The 14,215-nt window shown below is 43.3% G+C and overlaps 2 protein-coding genes across 2 annotated transcripts; one reads left to right on the top strand and one right to left on the bottom strand.

Annotated features, from left to right (window-relative positions):
- The first annotated feature begins 341 nt into the window (after positions 1–341).
- On the top strand, positions 342–1,895 carry nkx3-1 (NK3 homeobox 1). Its single transcript, XM_086112542.1, has 2 exons — positions 342–579; positions 678–1,895. Exons 1-2 carry the CDS (start codon positions 420–422, stop codon positions 1,058–1,060), a joined length of 543 nt encoding a protein of 180 aa, XP_085968668.1. The 5' UTR covers positions 342–419; the 3' UTR covers positions 1,061–1,895.
- A 4,060-nt stretch (positions 1,896–5,955) lies between these two features.
- slc25a37 (solute carrier family 25 member 37) lies at positions 5,956–13,457 on the bottom strand. Its single transcript, XM_086111512.1, has 4 exons — positions 13,173–13,457; positions 9,195–9,423; positions 8,951–9,007; positions 5,956–8,239 (listed from the first exon to the last, which is right to left on the bottom strand). The coding sequence occupies exons 1-4, from the start codon at positions 13,359–13,361 to the stop codon at positions 7,713–7,715; spliced, it is 1,002 nt and encodes a 333-aa protein (XP_085967638.1). The 5' UTR covers positions 13,362–13,457; the 3' UTR covers positions 5,956–7,712.
- Positions 13,458–14,215: the final 758 nt, after the last annotated feature.

Genomic DNA, 14,215 nt, shown 5'->3' with positions numbered 1-14,215 from the left:
TTATTTTTGTTACCAACATATTTTGAAACATTATTCATTTAATGCATTTTGAAATATTTTTAAAAATTTTAAAAAAAGGGAAATTATTTTTTTACAGGTTATTTTAAAGAAATGTTCTAATGTATGTTTTCTTCATTCATTATTTTATACATTAAACATTTTTTAAAAATCTAAATAATAATAAAAATTATCCAGTCACTAAAACATTTTTTTCATTATTGTGCCAACCAACTGCAGCCAAAGTTACTACGTGAGCTTGAGTACACACCTCCTTGACAAACCCGCCCCCGCGCTTGTATAAAAAGCGACTGTGCGCGTGTGCGTGTGTGTATGCGTGCGCACGCGTGAAGAGAACGCAGCACTTGAGCACCCTTTGACACTAAGAGGCCTCTCTCACAAGTGGACCTGCGGATGGGAACATGTCTGATCCGGTCAAACCTCGGACGTCTTTCCTCATCGAGGACATTCTCTCCCTGAAAGACAACGCGGCCTTTGTGGGGAAATGCTGCACCCAGTCAAGGGAAGAATGGCAAGAAGACGCCAAAACGTTGTCAGAGTCCACATTGGTGGACCACACTGGTGAGCTCAATATCTGACTGGGATTCATTGCTTAATTATTTGGCTCGGCATGCTGTTCCCTTCTGATTTATTGACTGATCCTATCTCCCTATTCACAGCATCTCTGGACATATCCTGTCCCGGCACGTCCGAGCCGGGTGGCTTCGCGTCCACGGAAAAACCCAAACGCTCTCGAGCGGCGTTCACGCACCTCCAAGTGCTGGAGCTGGAGAAGAAGTTCAACCATCAGAAGTACCTGTCGGCCCCCGAGAGAGCCCACCTGGCGGGCATGTTAAGACTGACCGAGACCCAGGTGAAGATCTGGTTTCAGAACCGCAGGTACAAAACCAAAAGGAAGCAGCAGGCGTCGGAGTTCCTCAAGGACACGTACAATGTGGACAGACTGGACCCGATCGTGTTTTTCAGCTCTTTCTGTCGGGCGTACCAGTACAGACCGCACTTGTGGGACTACAGCGGGGCCTGGAGTCCGGCGTTGTGGTGAAAAACTGGAACCAAATTAAAATCCTGATTGACTCTCCCTATGTGGCTTTTGAGTGCTGTTACCACAATAGTCTGTATTGGTTCCTATTTTGAAGAAAAACTGTTTGCATAATGATCTCGTCTATGGCCAATCCCAAAAAAAAAAAATCATCAAAATACTCTCAATGGTCTCAACAGTTATTAACGAGAATATTTCCGAGTTGCTTTCATGATGGAAATAATTCATAGCGTTGGAAATTTTCATGAAATGCTCCCCCCCACCACCATTCTAACGGCTCCTTGAGCACCAGGTAGCCCCCCCCCCCGGACCAAATGAGTAGCCCATGGGCCTGTTTTAAAAATAGCTCTCTAATTATAGGGCATTCTGATTTCCTATGAATGTTGTCAGAGTGAAAATTTTAATTTAATTTCCGTTTGAAAATGTAAACACTGTCAGTGATTTAGAACAATAAACTGTTACAATTTGTATTTACCGGTATCTGTTGCTTGCTGTGTTAAATCAGAGTTCGAGTTATGGTGGGAAATCATGAACACCATCAATGTCTTGACAATTTTTCTTTCAATCCTGTTCATATTAATCACAATATATTGTAAAACGAAGAGTAATTTGATCAAATTTGTGATTTCAAAAGTGTGTATTCAACTGGGAGCCTTCGCAAATGAGCATCCAGTACTCAAGAAATAGCTCTCATTTAAAAAAAAAAAACCCCCGCTGTGCATTTATTGAATTATTTCTAATATGAAACTTTGTCTTCATGTTAAAAAAAAAGGTGGACAGAATTTTAGCACTTTCTTGTGTGATTTCCAATAAAAAGATACCAAATGAAAATTTTAAAGAGTGTAAATCAAGCTTTTTGACCAAACCCACTTGCAAGCAAAACGTGCAAAACAGAACACCACAAAGTAAATTCATCAGGTGTGGACGAGGACTTTAGCCCCATTTTTGTGTTGAATCTAACGTTGCGGCCAGTTCGAGATGCGGCTGATAGAGCAACTGTGCGCGCAGGAATGACAAGAAGCACTAATGCGATGACTCGGCGATAACGCCATAGTACAGTGAGTTGTGCAGGGTCAGGCGGTACGGCTGCGTCACGATTGGCTGCAACCGTCGGGAAAGTTCAATCCGAGTGGCGAGTTCACACGGGTTAGTCGTCGCCGATTTGATAGGAGGGCGAGTGCCCCACACAAGAACATACCATGCCAACAACACGACTGACAAACATCTTAAAGAGCTTCCTCTTATCTCTGCGCGTGAGCATCGCAAGATGTCAACGTGGCATGAAGCGCAGAACCTGTCAACTGGCTCCGCTCCTCCGTGCGACCATTCCAAGTGGACCAACCAGTCGGTCAAAGCGGGTGGGGGAAGGGGGGCGGGGGGGAGACCATCTTGACTTTCGAGACATCCATATGACGACTTCTTATCATCAGCGCAGCTCTCAGCGTAAACAGGTAATTAGACATGAAGAGGGCAGATGCGTCTGTTTTGACGGCCATGGGAATGTGACAGTGATCTAGCCGTGTCTCTCAGCGGGCGGGCCGCATGCGGACATGTTGAATACGATAAAGGAATTTGTCATTGTTATGCCCGCACAGAGACGTGGTATATTGTCCTAAACACCATCAGAAGACCGACAAGTACAGCCTCGATCCGAACGTGCACGCCAGGAAATCGTATTAATGTATTCCCAACAGTCTATTCTCCGAATATCAGCGTGTTCCTTTTGGTGGTGGATTTGATTTTAGCCTCTATCGTATTGGGCTGGGGCGGCATGGTGGACGAGTGGTTAGCGCGTCGGCCTCATAGTGCAGAGGTACAGGGTTCAATTCCATCTCCGGCCTTCCTGTGTGGAGTTTGCATGTTTTCCCCATGCCTGTGTGGGTTTTCTCCGGGTACTCCGGTTTCCTCCCACATTCCAAAAACATGCATGGCAGGCTGCAATCTCTATAAACGCTCCTAACAGTTAAGACTCCTCTATGCTGCCCGGAAACAGATATATAATGTGGTCATTTACTGATTAGCATAGCATGTTGAGACTAATCGCACAGAAGCGAGTTAACAGTACATTGTGCTAAATGATTGCGAGGCGGGGGATCATGTGTCATTTAGCATTTTATTTTGGTAACATTAATTGGGTACTGCATTACATTTTATTGTTTTCTAGCATGTATATTTAAGAAATTTAGTGAAGCTAGAGATTTTTTACTTTTATTTTGAAATACCTGCGCCTTCTTGTGACTCAAAGAGACACGGTACATGGAGCACCAATTCCGTTATCCTCTCATCTTTGGCACCTTGGAATCTCTTCCTGCAACACCTGGATCAACTGGATTTGGAGGTAACTGATGAGAAGCACTGAGGCATTAGTATGTGTGCCTTTAGATTAACGACTTCCTATTAGGAACACGAAGGAGTGACATGTTGTTTATTTAGGCTTGAAAGTGCGGTTAATAGTACAATGAACGGGTACATTGTAAGGAAACACCGGGTAAGGAAACAGTGTACCTCTCACTATGATGCAACAGAGGTTTTTCGTGATCCGCTAAAAAAATAAAAATTTAAAAAATAGGGTTGATGCTGTTTATTGCCACTCTCGGCTGAATGTTGCTGTCTAAATAAACATAGAATTACATATTATTATTTAAAATAGCCACATAGCCTCCGCGACCATCATGCTAACATACAATGGGAAACTCCAGAGACTCATGGGATAACAGTTAGCATCTCTGTAGCGATGTTGTTACCTTTCAAGCAAAGGATGTCAGGTATTCTTCAAAGGTCTTATTTACAATTGACCACAATTTTCAATGGCTGATTTTTTTTTCCTCCTTCCGGGTGCGAGTGCCCCATGAAGGGTTAAATGTGTCTTTGAAGACACAGCAGATCTCCATCAAGGGATGAGTAGAAAACCAAACCTGACCACAAAGGTAGCCTTTGTCAGGACTGCAATGTGCCGTGACTGTCTGACAAATTTGGTGGGTCCGATAAGATGTTTTGAACCAGCCTTCATCTTTTCATCCGCTATCATAAACTTCCTCGGATAATGTAACTGGATCTCCCATGTTACCAGGCAGAGAGGCAATGAACATACTTTTGAATCCTGCGCCTCTAGTCGCTAGCACTGTGTGAATGTGTGCCAAGACCAGCGTGCGTTGAGAGAAGAGGCTGTTGTAATTTTCCAGCTCTTATCTTCAGTATAAAGATGTAAAGTCATCAAGCAAATGGGCTGCAGATGAAGCCGACAAGGAGAAGAAGATGGGAGCGTCCATTGTCGGCCTCGGATAAACAAAATGATCACGGACAAATCAGGGACAACTCTTCTACACCACCTGTGTACGTGTGCTGGGACATGCCGGCTCTGAATGAAGCTCGCTACTGTCTGCATCTCGATAAGAACATCAGATCAGTCTTGTTTTTGTCCCATTGGAGCATATCAGCAAGTATCTGCCTTCATGTAAACAGTCCAATAAATGACAGCCAGCATAGGAAGAAGGAGTAGCAGAATTACTGTGAGCACACTGAGGTCATTGAAAGGACATACATGGTCCAAGCCTCAAGCTTGACCGAGGTGATATGGAAAGTCGCACCCGTTTCTGTGGTTGTCTGGTCCAGGTCTTAAGATCTTGGCTATTTAGTCCAGGTCTTGAACTAGGACCGGGTTATGTGATCTGACAAGTCGTCCCAGGTCATTTTAGGTCAATAATTAAATCATGTGAATGCATTTTGATCCTTGTTCAAGATCATGGTCTCAAGGTTTCAAGCAAGTCCGACCAGTTTTAGGATGATTCGAGGTTTAATGTGACAAGTTGAATGTAGTCCCAGGTGGGTCATTTGATTTATTTGTAAAAGTTTCAGGACATGGGATTTGGGTCTCATGCAACTTGTGCAGGTCTCATTCTAGCTCTATGCAAAGGAACACCGATCTAAATTCACCAAGGAGTCCCACTCAGATTTGAACATAGTTCAAGATCATGTGATCCAGGTCTTAAAATGAGTCCAACATCGAGTAAGTTCTTGAAGGAAAAATCCAAGGTTATAGGATTCAGGCATCTTAGAGGTGCAATTGGACTCACGTGGTGATGTACAATATTTGAAAACGTACCGTGGCACCTTGCCGTCAAAAATAAAACAATGCTGCATAATTTTGCTAGTCAGCAGTTCTCCCCCCACCAAAAACGAGGCTCCAAACTGTTGATTAGGCGCTCCTGAAAAATATGTATTTGTACGCGAAAGAATGAAAGCGCGTACAGTAGACTGCAGCATACTTTATTCAGGTTTCCAGGCCCCCCAGGCGATAATGGGAGACAGCCTGAAGGGCTGTGGAAGACTGAAGTCTAATCCACAATACGTTACAACTCCCAGTTGGCATTTACTGTGGTATCGTTTCGGTATTGGTATTGAAGTACTTTATGCAGGTATAGTATCATAGTCATAATTTGGTGATGACAATACGGTTTCGCGGTTTTAATCTAGTGGTAAAATTCTCAAACATGTCCCTGGTCATGGGACTTGATTGAGAATTGTACCCTGGTCAATCATTTTAAAGCTAGTTCATGGGCGATTCAGGTCTCTAGCAAGTGCAACAGTTCTAATGCTGTACTCCACAGTAAGGCAGTCCTATTCGAGTAAAATTTAGGTCTCACTAATGTTTAATAAGGTTCAGTTATGTGACTCCGTTTCTCATTGTTCCGTAAGGCACCGGGTCCCGTTTCAAGTAGAATGCAATCCAATACCGCCCTCTGCTGGCACTATATTGGATTGACACAAATTAGACAACGGGCCTGCGTAAGCGATGTGAATGTAAATAAAATATTCCTTCTTGGCAAACACAAATTTATGTTAGACTTAAATTATGACTGAAGCTTCGAAAATACAAAAAAAAAACATTGACCAAGCCATCATATCTCACTCATTTATTTCAGCTCCAGTGTTACATGCTGTCGCAGCATCGTCACAATTCCATATATGCATGGTCTGACATTCGGTCTGCCATTTCAGTTATTTGTGCGCAAAAAGTGTCACATATTTACATCCAAAAATACTCACATGCCACTACTCTGCACTCTGATGTTTTATTAAGAGTTTCGTGACCGACAAAGACAATGTGAGCATATTTCTTCACTTGGATTAGACATGAGACTCATGAAACATCGATCACGCAAATGGATAAAGCTCAGAAAAATAATTCCCATTACCTCATGGGAAGTGCAACTATGGCTTATATAGTGTATGTAAAAAGAATGAATGAAAAAAATGCCACATATAAACACCCAAACAAAACCTACAATAACGAAAAAGTCCTCTTCAACTGCCACTGCACCGGTGGGTAGATTCGTAAAGATGGGGGGATGGGGGTCCCCGATTCCTTTGCCCTCGAGTGACCTTCCACATTTGAAACAATGTTGAGGCAGGTAGAGACACACAGTGGTCACCACAATGTGGCTGTAAACAAAAAAAAAAAGCCTCTTGGCTCTGACTACGGTAGGACTAATGGAGTGGGCACAATGAAAAAGCAGATGCATAGAAAAACGTCATTCGATACCATAGTCTTTGGTGGGTAGTACACAATGACCAAAATAAACACTCCAATGGGGCTTTTCTGTCTTCAGACAGGGAAATGTCTTTAAAAAAAAAAACGGAGTAAAATATGTTTTTCATATTTGATTTAAAAAAATCTGCAACACTTATGTACAAGAGTCGGACCTCCAATAGCTGCCCCATGTCAATTACATTGGACCGTATCGTGTGTGTGCGTGATTCAATAGCGGTGTACTGCCGCCATGTGGTCCAGTACAGGCGGGTCCAAGTGAACAACTTTGTACAGACACTCCAAGAATGAACAGCGATGGCATAGCAATCAATGAATTGACATACAAGGGTGGCGAAGCGACGCCATGCGTCATGAAAGTCTTTCTGCCCGTCCATTTGTAGAATGGAGCACAGCATTTGGCTGCAACCAGCAGAAGCAAGCGCCGTTGATTCAGTCAGACAAGTTTGCTTTGAAAAGTCCAGTCCCATGACGTCAGCTATAGGAAGTTGAGCTACATCCACGATGGCATTTTTGACTCAACGCGGCGTTGGCATGGACACGGGAGTTGAGAACATTGGGAGAGATTATTTTGTAAATTGCTTTAAAATACAGTGGTACCGATCAATGCCTCATACACTAATTTTCCTCATAGTGGATCAATGAAATTTAGTCAAATAAGCATCTGTAATAATAAAAATGTCCAAACATATAAGAAGCAAAGATGTTTGGGGGCGCAAATAAAAATATGCTTACAAAACTGGCGCAAAAGAGGCACTTGGAAGTTGGAGTGAAGATTCTTTTCTCTGTGTCCGCTCGTTCCTTATAAATAGACACATTAAAGCAAACAAAGCGGCGTTGTGCTGCTTCCTTCTGCAGCCGGTAAAAATTATAAGCCACACAAATAAATAAATACTAAGCTGTCTAAACATCATTCAAGACAACGTTCTTTCTTCCGTACACACATGGCCCTCTCATGTGTAGGAAAGAATGTTGAACGATGACTGTCTGAATTTGCCCTCGAGTGACGTCATCACGGGGGGAAAAAAAACATGCAGACATCAGTGCGGGAACAAGGAGGCGTGTCGCTGCTTGGCTACTTCCTCAAACATCTCGGAGAGACCATGTTCACTTTTCGTTCCTGGAAGCGGGTCTCGCCTCCTGCTTGGTCAGGAAGTACTTGAAGAACTCGTACACGGACCAGGCAATGGCCGTGGACGGCATCTGGTATATCACTCGGGCTTGCACCCCTTTGAAGAACGCCGCCACGCCGCCCAGCTTGTACACTGTCCTGAAAGTGTTGGCCATTCCCGACAAATGGCCGCTGATGTTCATGGAACTGAGCGCAACGTTCTCCTGCGTGTTGAGCAGCGTCTTGCACACGTCAAGCGGCGTGGTGACGGCGGCCGAGATGGCGCCGGCCGCCGCCCCGGACACGATGTGCGTGGCGGGGTGGTAGTGTCTGTGGGGGTTTAGCCATTCCTGCATGGTCTCGTAAGTGATGAAATGAACGGCCTGGAAGGGGATGTTCATGGTCAGCTGCATGCTGTAGCTGCGGTAGAAGGCGCCCGCGCCCTCCGTGCGTGTCACTTTGCAAACGCAGTCCCAAAGTCCACGATAGGGTGACTTGTACATTTGCATCCTCTGCTTCACCACTGAGCCATGATAACAGAAACAGATTTAGGAAGCTTCACTGAATTGTTAACTTTTTTTTTTTTTAAATACTTTTTGTCTTGAGTAGCACTGTTGGCTTTTCACTCGGGAACATTTGAGAAGGCACCACGAGCGCAAAATGAAGCTTGAAACGATGGAACTGGTAGTGTTAGTGGAAGAGCCGAACTATTACCGACTTACAGCTTAGTCCATTTAGCACTCTGAAAATTTTTCAGTGATAATTCATTGGTATAAAATCTATGTTTTGCTTTCATTTAAAAGCAATTATTGTTGGGGTGACGTACAAGTACACTACATGTTATGTCTTCACAATATTAGATACCTGTACCACTGTTACCACTGCCAGGTGCAACGTACATTGTTCAATTAATAATTGTTCATAATTATCCTCGTAAAAGCAGAAATTTTGTTCAGGACTTGTACCAGCTGATGAGTGTTGCATAAGATTGCACACCAAAACAGTAAAAACAAATAAACAAACCAACCAAAGAAACATTACTCGCACATTGATTAAACATTAAAAGAAAATGTATTTTTGATTTTATTATGACTGAAACATGACCACAAATTTTGGACTAGGCTATTTTTCTGGTCACGCCCTATTAATAATTCATATTAGTCTATACTTTCCACAAGACAAAGTATAGTTTGTATTTATATTTTCAAGGGCTCATGTTGTGTTGTGTTGTTACCTTCAGCCGGGTTCATAACGGCGTCATGAAGGACAGTGGCCACACTGCCTGCCACACCTGTGAAGACAATAATTTTTTTTTACAGATTATAAAAAAGGACAAATGACAGAAAATGGTCTTTTGAATGGACGCTACAACAAAAACTCCTGCTAAGTTCTTTAATTTGAAGAGGAAAAAAAAAGCACAATATGCCTGGTTCAACATGCTGCCAAAAAGAAGATTTTCGGGGTGGGAGGCTTTGTACCGTTAGCCAGGTGGCTGTTTCCTCCGCTTTTGATGATGCCGCTGAGGGAGTGCTTGACCCGTTCGTAGCAGGCGAAGTAGAGCGCGTGGGCAGGACCGGCGCCCATCATGGTGATGTTGAGGCCCCTTAGCGGTCTGAGGAAGCCCTCTGTGCGGATGATCCTTCTCAGGGCTTCGTACACACCTCGATACTGGGCATTGGGTTCGGGCTGCAGGCTCTGCATCCTTGTCTGGAATAAATAAAAAGGCACTCATTCAATATCATTGTTTTATTTTTTCCCGGAGAGTGTCACAATTGAGATATGCATGAGGGCATCAGACTTTTTCCAAATGGGGGGGAAAGAAACCTGCCTGGGGTGATAAGATACATTCCCGATTAGGACATATATGCTCTGCTGCAAACAAACAAGATTATTATTATTTTGAATAGAACTGTGAGGCCCAGTACAAAAATAAAGTTGCGGTTGGGGATCGCAAATAAGAGAAAAGGGCTGAATTTGGATACCCGCTGTCAGCCAAACACGACTTTCTGGACGCATTGTTGCCTCAAAAGTAGTCACATCGTTGTGACAGCTGAGGGCTCTTTAGTCGGAGGGATGACGACCTGGAGTGTGAGGACGAAGCATCGCTTTGTTTTCGTCCAGCATGCCAAGTTATCCGCACAGCACAAAGCCTGTTTTTATTTGCAGGGAGATGAAGCCGCCGCTGGCTGGGAAAGATAGGCCCCGCTCCATCTTCCGCGGCACGTTCTAATGCGTTTCCTTCCTTTTCGCCCTCACAATGAACTACAATTACATTTCCGTTTAATTCAGATGCGGGAACTTGCGGCAACACAAATCTTGGCTGATGTTGATGTGTGTCGATCTTTGCGGTACCAACCACATGATGGTACAGAGAAATGAGTCACTTTGTGATTCAGATCCAATCAAAGTCCTTAAAATAAACTGAATGAGAATCTATACTGAACAGAGAATACCGATAGTCCCAAAATGAAAAACATAACTACAGGGAGTGACGCTACATCCACGCTATGACACAACTCCTCCAGGCAGTAGTTGTTATTCTTTTCAGTGAAACACTGGCACTAAAACAGTTGTGAACATTTAGACATTAGACATCGCTTCCAAAAAAAAACCGTAACCCAATATCTTGTAAATTTTAATGAACAAAGTATCATTTTCTCCCCCTCTCCCTCCCTTGTTTCTTTCTGACTTTCGGGTTGAGTGAACGCTGGCGCGTTTTGGCTGCCGCTGCTCAACCCGTATTGTTTTGTGTTATTTGTTATTGTAAAGTGTCCTTGGGTGTCTTGAAAGGCGCTTATAAATAAAATCTATTATTATTATTATTATTATTATTTACTGACTGATTACGCACACCCCAGTGAGCCGAGTAGTGCGTGGGACATGACGAAATAACGTAGAACCAACAGCGGTAAAAATAGTTTGAGGAAATGCATTCTAAAAGACTGCGCATTGTACGCGTCAGTGCGCAAATGTTTGGCTACTTGCAATACAATGACTCATAATTTCATTCTTCTGCCACATCTTATGATGACAGAGTCATTCTAACGAGGAGAGCAAAAGGCACTACATCGTGACATTCACCCTTTCATTGTTTTGCTGTTTGACTTAGGGGGAGAACATAAAAGACTGAAAATGGTACTTGTCTTCAGTTTTCTGATACAGGTTGTCTGTTTGAGCAAAAGTATATGAAATACAGTTCTGGCCGCAGTCTTCCACTACCCAGTGTTAAACCATGTGAAAGTTGTCGCAGTACCTCAACCCCGGCCGTTTTTAATCAATACTGCACAAGGGTGCTGACGAGCACACACCCTTCACTGCGTGAGGCCGATTTCAAGAGTGTGGAGCACAGATAAGCACACCCCTCCGCCCCCGTACACACCCTTCACACTACTGGCGTAAAAGCAAGCACTAGGTGTGCCCTCGACTGATATCTGGGGAAGTGAAACCATTATTCGGCAGGTCCACCGGACTCCAAATAAACACACCTAACATTTATTGAAATCAGAAGCTCAGCTATGACTGCAGAAGTTTATGGCGCCTGAAACAAAAATCCAAACGAGCTCAAGAGGAAATGGCAAAAGGAGTTTGAGTAACGGAGGACAGTTTGGCAAGACGGCACAAGAGGATATCATCTTGATGAGTGACAGTTCTTGACGCCACTTGATCAACGCAAAACCACAACTTTATCTTCATTATAGATGGAGGAGGCGGCCCTACCTTTTTACGAATAGGAAACAACAAATACTTATACTGAACCGTACGAAATGTCCGTCAGTATGAGGTGCATCACAAAACCTGTTTTAACTGCAATTGATTGAAGTCACATGTGATTTGTGTGCATTCTTAATTGTAAGAATTTAGAGATAATCTTACCTTTTAATAATGAAGGTGTTGGTCACTTTTTAAACGTTCCTATATGTCATACATGCAAAGACAGACTGCTAGTGGTGTTCCTGCACCAGCCGTTTGCGCCGGATGAGCAAAGTAAGCTTTATCTGGAGCCATTTTTTTTCTTCACTCATCTCTACTTGGGGCTAGTCGTAGGAAGAAACCTCACGATTGTCAATTTTGTTGATCTTATTGTGAGAACTGTGGCCCTTCGCCATTTGAACAGGGGTGTGTTGGCGTTGTATATCCGGTGAAGCTTCCTTTTCGCCTTCTCTCTAAAATAGTTTAATTGATTGTGCGAACAGAACTTAATGGAAAGGTTAAATATATCTGCTACTGCGTTTCTTTATTGAATGAACAAATGCGAGCTGAGCGTTTCTGTTTCCGTATCTAGCCTATGCCGTTGACGCAGTAAGGTACAGATGCGTGCTGGGTGGCCAGATGAAACGTTTGAAGCGAAAGGTTTGCTTCTTTGCAAATGTGAACGTTTCATGTTGTTGCGTCACTAAGAGCCAATCGCCATTGAGAATATTGCACCAGCACAGGAACAAACACACACACACACACAATGTGGTGAAATAAAACAATGTCAGACAATATCATTGCAGACTGAGGGGCTGAGAAGTAGGCAGCCGGCCTCCAAAAATGGCCGGGGCCCGAACCAATAAAGTAACAGGCTCAGAGAATGGGGAGCGAGGAAGCTGGTGAGTGGATTAATTTGTTCACTGCTGTTAAACTGTCACTCAAAGGATTTGGCAGCCAAAGTACACAATCACCAGTCACCAGACTGGCAATGTTCAAACTATTTTTTTTCCTCTGTCAGAGGAGAAGGAGGAGCATATACTCTTCTCCGCTGACAGGAAGCACCATCCGTGAAATTCCCCTTGCGAACAAACGCACACGAGACACGAAGCTTAATAACACTTAGTAAGAACACTTTTTTGCCTACTTTCCATTTTATTTTAGAATTACATTCACATGATAAAGTGCAATATTTCTTTTCTAAAAACATGAAACAAAAAAATGTGGGAAGTTTTGGTGTGGCTGGAACGGATTAATGTAATTTCTATGCTTTTCAATGGAGAAAGTTGATTTGAGATGGGAGTGATTTGAGGTTGTACGCATTAAATGCCATTATACTCGCAAGTCAAGGCAGCACTGTACTGGGTAGCGTTAAGATGTACAAAGTTAATTTAAATCACTAGATTGTTTATGAAGTCTCTTGCTGGGCGTCAATGGAGACTAGTTGTCAAGCAAACTTTCAAGTCACACTAACAGCGGGTAAATGAAGAGACACGCGAACGGAAAAAAATGAAGACATAATTTTTTTAATGCTATCCACGACAGCAGGTTCTCTCTTAATTCGCTTCCTGAAATGAGCTAAATAACACAAGTTAACTGTGGACAGGCAGGTTGAATAGTTTAAGGCTAATGCTTGTTAGCTAAGTAGTCAGCCGACAAACCGTCTGCGGTGCCGTGACCTTCAGACGGAAGAATAACGTCCAAATTGGTGGTGTGAGACGGGTTAGGGGGAGGTGCGGCGGTGCGGTAGGTAGTGCGTCGGTTACCTTGACGGAGTCCACGGGGTACATGACCGTGTGCTCCAGAACGCCAGCCACAGCGCCCGCTGTCATGTGCGTCGTCACCGAGACATGAGGCGGCAAGCTCTCGTAGTCGCCGTCACTGGGCTGGCCGCCTTGGCTCACCGTCTGCGACATCTCTAGCGGTGCCAGCACACGCTCTGAGCTCAACTCCATGCGTGGCGAGTTTATCAACGAGTTATCCGCAGCTTGGACGGCCACATCTTGGGTCGTCACCACTCACCGGAGTCGGAGAGCCGAAGTGACGTTTCCCCGAATAGGCGCGGCTCTCTACAAAATTCACCAATCGAATTATGGATACTTGCTCTTGGGGCGGGCTTTTGGACTTGTGGTGGCCAATGAGAAGTTTTCTCTCTGACACTTGGCTATCCCCGCGATCGCGCAATCTCTGACTGTGACTTTTAAAAAGTGAAAAAAAGAGCAACATTTTTCAAGGAATTTTCGTCGATTTTTTTTACATGCACCTTTTATTCACAATGTGTTTATATTAAAATATAAATAAATTCAAATTAAAAACCAATAACTTTTGTTGTACTATACAAACAATAAATCAAAACGAAAGACTTAAAAATGAGTTACATGACTGATAATACAGTGGCATACAGTAAAATTAAATAAGATAGAGGGAGAGGGGAACTTTCTGGGTGAAAAGTAGTTTTATCTTGGTATTTTCTGAGACTTTTGAATTGAGTTTTACCACACACTGCTACTGGAATAGATAAATGGGGTTAGTCACCTCAGGAGACAGCCTGATAACATGGATTGTAATACATATAGTAGTCAGCTCTATTAAGTCTGCAACATTGTGCTTTCTCCGGTCCAACGACTGTGTAAATGGAATGCAAAGGGGAATGGAAAAATTGTATGCGTGTAATTAAAAGGGTGAAATCATCTGCAAACCTATTTCAGTCATGACTAAAAAATAGACATTCATATTTGCAATGAATGGAAAACTGTTACATCTATAATGATAAAAACAAAAAGTATTGAAATGAGTGGAAAGAACATTG

This window comes from Hippocampus guttulatus, chromosome 5 (genome assembly GCF_054856545.1).
Source record: "Hippocampus guttulatus isolate MCC_2025c chromosome 5, RoL_Hgut_1.0, whole genome shotgun sequence".
Taxonomy (NCBI): domain Eukaryota; kingdom Metazoa; phylum Chordata; class Actinopteri; order Syngnathiformes; family Syngnathidae; genus Hippocampus; species Hippocampus guttulatus.
This window is presented reverse-complemented; position numbering and strand designations above follow the sequence as displayed.

Coding starts and splice junctions, on each gene's coding strand:
- nkx3-1 (XM_086112542.1), top strand. CDS start 420: ATGTCTGATCCGGTCAAACCTCGGACGTCTTTCCTCATCGAGGACATT. Junction 580..677: donor CACATTGGTGGACCACACTG/GTGAGCTCAATA, acceptor CCCTATTCACAG/CATCTCTGGACATATCCTGT.
- slc25a37 (XM_086111512.1), bottom strand. CDS start 13,361: ATGGAGTTGAGCTCAGAGCGTGTGCTGGCACCGCTAGAGATGTCGCAG. Junction 9,424..13,172: donor ACCCCGTGGACTCCGTCAAG/GTAACCGACGCA, acceptor TATTTATTCCAG/ACAAGGATGCAGAGCCTGCA. Junction 8,240..8,950: donor CGTTATGAACCCGGCTGAAG/GTAACAACACAA, acceptor ATCATGGCTCAG/TGGTGAAGCAGAGGATGCAA.